Source organism: Dromiciops gliroides, chromosome 2, assembly GCF_019393635.1.
Source record: "Dromiciops gliroides isolate mDroGli1 chromosome 2, mDroGli1.pri, whole genome shotgun sequence".
In the NCBI taxonomy this organism is placed as follows: Eukaryota; Metazoa; Chordata; class Mammalia; order Microbiotheria; family Microbiotheriidae; genus Dromiciops; species Dromiciops gliroides.
The window spans coordinates 433,239,557-433,247,536 of NC_057862.1; the positions used below are offsets into that span (position 1 = coordinate 433,239,557).

The 7,980-nt window shown below is 38.4% G+C and overlaps 1 protein-coding gene across 1 annotated transcript; it reads right to left on the reverse strand.

Annotated features, from left to right (window-relative positions):
- Window positions 1-1,675: 1,675 nt before the first annotated feature.
- On the reverse strand, window positions 1,676-7,598 carry LOC122739916 (major urinary protein-like). The gene is made up of 7 exons (XM_043981644.1): window positions 7,467-7,598; window positions 6,806-6,939; window positions 5,984-6,057; window positions 4,486-4,596; window positions 3,471-3,572; window positions 3,190-3,234; window positions 1,676-1,826 (listed from the first exon to the last, which is right to left on the reverse strand). The coding sequence occupies exons 1-6, from the start codon at window positions 7,563-7,565 to the stop codon at window positions 3,212-3,214; spliced, it is 543 nt and encodes a 180-aa protein (XP_043837579.1). The 5' UTR covers window positions 7,566-7,598; the 3' UTR covers window positions 1,676-1,826; window positions 3,190-3,211.
- Window positions 7,599-7,980: the final 382 nt, after the last annotated feature.

A 7,980-nucleotide genomic window follows, 5' to 3' on the forward strand; every position in this document is an offset into this window, starting at 1 on the left:
TCAAAAAGAATCAGGAAGACCTTAGTTTGAATCCTACCTCAGATACCTAATATGCTGTGTAACCCATGACAAGCTACTTAATTACTCTTAGCCTCAGTTTTCTTATCTGAAAATTTGGATATTAGTAACTACCTCAAAGGGTTGTTGTGAGAATCAAATAAGATAACACTATAAATCTTAAAACACTGTATAAATGATAGCTAAATGATTATTGTTGTTATTAATTATGCTGTCTGAAACTTACAATTAATTTTTTTACAATTATTGTTATCATTCATTTCATAAGTGGCTATAATTTCTAATATAAAGTGAAAATTACCAAGGTCTTAAGGATCTTCAACTTTTCTGTCTTTAGATTTCAGTACTTCTTCAATTATCTCTTATTTTGTCTAATTTAGGCTGAGGAATGAAGTTTGATTTGTTATGACTACCCTTCACTTATTGGGAATATACTGTTGTGGGATTTGTAGCTGAAGGCAAAAGACAGTATGAAGCAGATCCATTTTCATTTTTATGATATGGTACTGGTGCTAGGTGGTGCAGTGGGTAGAGTATTGGACGTAGAATCAGGAAGATTCATCTTTGTGAGTTCAAATCTTATCTCAGGCACTTACTAGATATGTGACCCTGGGCAAGTCATGCAATCCTCTTTAACTCAGTTTCCTCATCTGCAAAATGAGCTGGAGAAGGAAATGGCAAACCACTCCAGTATCTTTGCCAAGAAAACCCCAAGTGGGGTCATAAGGAATTGGACAAGACTAAAATGATCGAACAACAACAACAACAATGAAAGCATTTATCTTTTTTGTTTGCTTCATGAACACTCAGCCTGTTTTGGTGGTCAAAACCATTTTCAACAGGCAGAAATATGATACTGAAATTTTTTATTGTTCTCGTGTATCTTGATTTTTTGTGATATCAGAACACAGAGGAGCCCCACTCTCTGTTATCATCTGTGATAAATTGATCATCTTGATAATTTCTTATAGGGATTCCTTGTAATTCTATTTGAGGCAGCAAATTGGTGCACTGGATAGAGTGCTGGTCCTGGGGTTAGAAAGATCTGAGTTCAAATTCAGCCTTACACATTTATGAGATGTATGACCAGGGACAAGTCACTTAATTGCTGTCTGACTCAGTTTTTTCAACTGTTTAATGGGGATGATAATAGCATCTACCCCCCAGCTTTATTGTGAGGCTCAGATGAGTTAATATTTGTATCTATATGAGTCTCCACTGTACCTCACCTTGACTGCATTTACTTTGCTTTGGTTTCACTTTCTCAACATGGATGAAGATTTGGTCTTTGATGGGGTTGTCGCTTCTGCTGCTGCTGTTGTTATTGTTGCTGATAATTGTCAGGACTACATTCAGGACTAGAAGTCAGATCACTTAAATACAAGACAGGGATCTTTTTTTAAAAACTATACTTCTTTTTGCTTCAGTTTCATAATTTGTAAAATGGGGATATTACTTTTACTACTTCCCTTACAAGGGAAGTACTTTGTAAACCTTAAGATATTTAAAAAATAGAAATATGGGCTGTTATGATCACCTTAGGAAAGAAATGCCACCACTTTCCTACTTTTTGATATGACCCCTTCCCCTACTCACACATATAAAATAAGTTGAATCATTTATTGAGCATATATAGGAAAAGGTTTCGTTCAGGGATCAAGGTAGAGAAAGAAGGATGGATGACCCTGAGGAGGAAGAGTGAGAGACTAGAAGTCATATAGACTATTTGATTATCTGCGAACTGAAAGATGATTCTTCTGAAGCCAGGGCAGATTCCAGTAGGTCAGAGAAGTACATCTTGGGTGTTCCTGTGAGACAGTAATAGGCAACCAGTCATTGGGTATCTCTGCCATAATAATAACTGAAATTTATATAGTGACTTAAAACTTGCCAAGTGCTTTACATACATGGTCTTATTCGATCCTCAAAACAACCCTGGGAAGTTGATACAACAGATATTATTATGCTTATATTTCAGGTAGGGAAATAAGCTTAGAGAGGTTAATTGATTTATTCAAGATCACATAGCTGATAAGTATTAGAGGTGAGATTTGAATCCAGGTCTTCCTGACTTCAAATCCAGTGCTCTAGCCACAACTAAAAATTAAGGATGAGGGGTAAAAACCAAACCAAACCAAACAAACGAACAAACAAACAAACAAAAAACAGACATTTAGGTGAGGCATTCTTATGTAGGATTATACCACTCCAGTCCAGGGGAAAGTGTATTAGTCATCCCCGGAGAGAAAAAAAACCTAGAGAAATTGTATGTGTGGCCATAGGCAGGGTCAGGGGGCATCTCCAAGGCTAGTCAACTGATTTTTCCCTAGAGGCTGGTAACTAGGTAGTTTCCAGAGGGTCAGGCCATTGATGTTACCTTTTCACTTTGCAAAAGTACTTAGAGGGGAAGGACCAACTTTCAAAAAATGTCTTGTTCCATTCTCTGTGCCATCCACTCCCCCTTCTCCCAATAAGTTTTCCATTTGACCAAGTATGCTTAACAGTTACATTGTACATGTGTGTATGTGTGGAAAAGGTGACCTGGGAGGTGACCAGAGTAATTGTAATCCCCCAAAGAAAGAGAATAAGATGCCAATTTTGACATTTCTGCCTCACTTCTGACTTTATTTGTATCCTATATTCTTCAACCATATGCTTCTCTTCCTTCAAATCTCATTTCTCCAGGGAACATTCCTTGATTAATTCTGTTGGAGTTTTAATATTTCTTTATAATCTGTTTCCCTAATGCTCAGTCCCATTATATTCATCATTGTATGTGTTTTGTTATACCTCTCTTACTTTTTTCATGTGTGTGTGTATGTCCCATCTCCCCCATCAGATTATAAACTCTTTAAGAAGAGGGATCCTATCCTTAGACAGAATGGATGCTCTGTATAAGGCATTGAATGCTGGAAGTGAAGGTGGGGGGAGAGAATGGGAAGACACTGAAGGATAGAGGTAGAGGAGTGAAGGAGTGAGGGACATTGTTCAGGGCACACTTAAAACTGTGAGAAAACCCACCAAGTCCCTCTTGGTCTGAAAGGCTCCTCCTCGGGATGTTCACTGGATGGCCTAATAGGGTATCCCATCCATGATTCATAGCTATCTCCTGGTCACAAAGCTCAGGACATAAAATCCCAGTGTACAGACCCAAGGTCAGAAATCACAAACCTGTTGCCTGACGATTACTCTCCTATTTATCTTTGTAGCATTCATCTGTGGAGTAAAACAGCAGACGTGAGTGATCATCAAGCAACAACCTTTCTTTGTCACTGATCCAGAGAAGATACAGTACTTTCTGAGTTAGGACAAGAGCACCTGAGCTGTGTGTCATGGGATGATAGGATCATAGATTTAGAGCTAGAGGGGATCTTGGAAATGATTTAGTCCAATCTCTCTTGTTTCCATCCCATGAAGGAAGAAGAGAGAACAGAAAAACAAACAAAACTTACCTTCCTTGGTCATGTCAATGACATTATCCTTTTCGACTCCATATTTTTTGCAAATGTCCTTAAATAATCCTTTGACATTTTCGTTCATGATTTTGCTCCGTCCTATAATTAGGATGAGGAATGAAAATATGGCTCTAGACTTTCACTGATCATTTTTGATAAATCAGAAGAGAGTCTAGAGCTGCCATATGCCCTAGCATTGCATTTCTTATTTACAATGGGTTAGAAGGGTAAAAATCAGAGAAGAGAGGTAATAAGATAATGTCTTTCAAACAATTCTTAAAGATACTGAAATCTCCAATAAGTATGACTGTGGATTAATAAGTATGACTTATAAATCAGTATGACTTATAAAGATTTAGCTGGAATCAATTCCATTTGCCATTGCTTTCTAGCCTGGCATTTTTGGGTTTTTTTTGGATAAGTAAAGCTGAAACCCTCTCAGCATCAAAAATCTAGTAGGTAGGGCATGAAATATAAGGAGATTGATTTGTATTGAGAAGAGGGATAGTTGGTAGGGGAGGGAAAGGGAGAAGAAGAGGAAAAACAAAAAGCAATTGAACAAAGACAGACAAAGAGTAACAGTCAAGCATAGGGAAAGAAAAGGGATAGAAGAAGTAGAAAAGCACTTATATTTGCAAATAAGTTTATGAAAAGAATTCATGTTATTATTATTATTATTATTTTTGTATATCCTATCCTGCAAAAAACATTTCCTTCCCAGGATTCAAAACAGTAATAACCGACTATATTTGTATAGTATTTTATAGTTTACAAAAGCATCTATTATTTTGCTTTATCATTGTAGCCCCTAAAGGTAGACGAAGCAGGGTTTTTTTTTATTCCCACTTATATTGAGGAAGGGGACATGAAACTAAGCAGGGGCCAGATCTGAGAGTAATAACCAGATATCTTGATGTCTAATTCAGGACTCCTTTCTACATTATGACCTTTCCCTTCAATCACAAGGGAATGCTATGTTGTTGGGGTTGGGAATATAATGGGGAACACTTGCCATAAAGCTCCAACATCTTGGTCTCTGTCCCATTCTGAAAGTTATATGTACAAAATATAACAAAGCTTTCTGCATTAGCTTCCTCCATGTAGACAATATTTTCCCCTTCATCTGTGAAATCACCAGAAGAGTAAGATCAGAATTCCCCGAGTCAAGAAGTGAAGAGAACTGACATGTACTATGTTGTTTCCTGGGCTAGCTCAGTGACTGTACAGGACCTAATTTAACCATATGCACCATCTAACTTGTCAATTCTAATAATCATACTTTGCACTTCTACAAAGCTTAGCACTCTTCAAAATGCCCCCAAGCTCCATGTTATTCCTAATGATTCTTGCAAGGTTCTGGGAGATACATAAGGATAGTATTATCCTTCCCCATCTTGTAGATGAGGAAACTAAGACACAAAAGTTAAGTGACTTCTCTAAGATTTTAAATTATAACTCATGGTTATATCATGCTTTATGGTTTACAAAGTCACTCAAGAGTCTGAGGAGATTAGCATTGTAGGAAATGCTTAACCTCAGGGGACCACTAGGTGATGCAGTGGATAAAGCCCTGGCCCTGGATGCAGGAGTACCTGAGTCCAAATCCAACCTCAGATACTTGACACTTACTAGCTGTGTGACCCTGGGCAAGTCACTTATCCCTCATTGACCCGCAAAAAAAAAAAAAGAATACTTAGCCTCATTTCATGAATGGGGAAACTAAGGGTAAGAGATCTGGGCATCATAGTCTGAGAGCCAGAAGAGATCTTTCAGTCCATTGAATCCGGCTCCTTCATTTTACAGTACAAGGCTAAGTGACTTGCCCAGGGGCACAGGGCTAATAAGGTGAACAAGGAGGATCTTAACTCAAGTCTTTCGATTCTATAGGCAGTGTTCTTTCTAACTGTACCATCCTCCCTCTCTAGATATTGAATCAATTACCCATTTTCACACAGCTATTAAGTGTCAGAGGCATCATTTAAATTCAACTCCAGATCTTTCCTCATTAAATAAGCAGATTTAGGGTTAGAATCTTGGTCTCCTGAATTTCTGACATTATATAGGACCTCTTACACAATTCAGCCAATTTCAAACTAATCCACTCCTTCAAACAATACCATATTCTTGGAATACAGTCTCTTTTCCCCACCAAAAAACCCCACAACAGTCCTTCTTCCTTCAATTCAATTCTGTTCAATTCAAAACATTTATTACAACCCAGTATGTGCAATAATATTCTGTACTAGGCCATGGGGATAAAGAGCTAAAATATTAGTCTCATCTTTTCAAAAACTCCTGAAATGAATAGTTCTTTTGAGAGAGACTAATTTCTCAGTCTCATTCTGATCCTCCAAATAGGCCTGCCAACTGTCTCAAATCATAAATTTTGGAGCTCATGGATTTTTCCTTTTGATTTGGTTGAGCTGGATTAGATTTGATGATTGGATTCCTATACTTTTCTATCACTGGAGGTAGATGAACCTCCAAGAGAATGTTTGTTTTATACTTACAATCCACTTTTAGCTCATTATTATTTTCTGTTTTATGAGCAACCATTGCATATGGGTAACATTTTCCATCTTTCCTGGAATAGAAAAAAATAATCAAATAACAATACCTTGGAACAAAAAGTCTGGACTTCAGCCCACTCTAACTGGTGGAATGTGGATTCTTTCTAGTGCCATTGATTGTCATGGACCTGACCATCAAGGTGGGTAAGAGATTTGTATGACTCATCTTCCCCACATGGATCATTTTGCCTCCTGATATCTTCCTTTCTGTTCTTCCCCTCCACCAAACCCCCACCTCAAGTCCGTTAGATTAAAACTGTCCTGGCCCAAACACAGACCTAAATGCATAGACTCTTATTCCCAGGGTCTTATTTTTCTATGTGTATATTGTAACGATTGGAATGATGCCACCTGCTGGAGACTTACTGTAGAAAAGCTCCGCCATGAAGTGAAGGTCTTTGAGGGCAAGACTATGCGTCTTTTCTTTGGCATCAGGAAGTGAGGTTTGCTTGTGGGAGGAAGAAGGGGGAGCCTGGCACTCTGACTGGGGCTCTTTGCCTGAGGACTCCGGTGGAGAAGGGAGCTAGAAATACGCTCTCCCTTTAATAGATAGATGAATGTAGGCCTTTCTCTCTCTACCAAATTCTTATTCTCCTTAATAAATGCTTAAAAGCCTAACTCTTGCTAAAGCTTATAATTTATTGGCGACCGCTCATTAGATATTTTAGACAGACTATCTAGAATTTTAGCCTTTAACAATATATGTGTGGCAAGTAGACTATGTGGGACTCCGGCACCTGAAATCTTTTCCCCATTACTTACCGGAAGTACAAGTTGAATGTGACTTCATGCTCACCCACTTCAATACTGTCTATGGAAAACCTCATGTCACCTCCATTCTCTATCCGCTTCTTTTCACTTGAAGCCAAGTAAATTGAATGCCACTTTCCTGAAAGCTGATGAAAAAGCCCAGAAGAAATTCTCTTTTTATCTTTGCTCCAACCTGAAGAAGCCTAGAGTATAGAATTCATTTACAATTCACTGAACAACCATTTATTAAGCCCTGACGATGTGTAGGACTATGTCTGATGTGGGAGGCATTACCAAAGATGGATATGACATAGTTCTTTACCTGAAGGAGCTCTCAATCTAGTACAGGAGATAAGATAGGTAACATGAATGACTAATATAAATAAAAATATAAGTACATAAAAGAAATATAAAGTGCTATGAGCTCAAGGGATGGAGAGATTATCATTGGGGGAGATTGTTAGTGGGGCAACTAAGGAAACCTTCATGGAGGAGGTAATATCATGACTGCCGTGTTAGATATGGGAGGCTTCCTTTTCTCCTATAATCTCACTAGAATAATCTTTTCAGTTCTTTTCCAATCCCTGTCCTGGTCCTAATCAGTGACTGGAGGTTTTACTTTCTTAGCTATAAGTTGAGAAAGAATCCACTCAGGTCCCCTATCCCCCGGTACCTTTTGCATATCTATTGCTTTTTTATCAGATGCAGTCTGGTGGGCATGGAGGGCAGAAACTAGAACCAGCCCCAGGCTCAGCAGAAGATTTATCTTCATGGTGCAGGTCTCTTGGATTTCCACAGCAGTCAGAGTTCTGATGGTGGTTTAGATGAGTGTCTCATGCACTTAACTTACCTGAATTTATAATGTCTTCTGGGCCTGGTAGGGTTAGGGAGTGGAGGTGGTGGTGTTTTTGACAATGAGTAACTTCAAGTTCCTTTCCAATTACTCATAAAGATCCTTTATTAATGGAATGTACAGCCAACTATTATCTATTTGCCAAGAGTTCCAAGGATACTAGAGGTTATGTTCTTTTTGGTACTAATAATATTGCCTTTTGTGAACGCTAATTTGCAAGAATGATGTGCCATGTTATGATAGGCCTGCTTCCTAGATGAGCCACCTCCCCTTCCTGATCTTGAAAATCAAGTTGCCAGATCTATTTGCCATGTGGTTCAGGCAGAGATTCAGT

Excerpts from the sequence above, each read along its gene's own strand:
- LOC122739916 (XM_043981644.1), bottom strand. The coding sequence starts at position 7,565 with ATGAAGATAAATCTTCTGCTGAGCCTGGGGCTGGTTCTAGTTTCTGCC. Across the intron at positions 3,573-4,485 it reads CAAGATGTTGGAGCTTTATG|GACGGAGCAAAATCATGAAC; the intron begins GCAAGTGTTCCC and ends TCCTAATTATAG. Across the intron at positions 3,235-3,470 it reads CATTGACATGACCAAGGAAG|ATGAATGCTACAAAGATAAA; the intron begins GTAAGTTTTGTT and ends TTTACTCCACAG.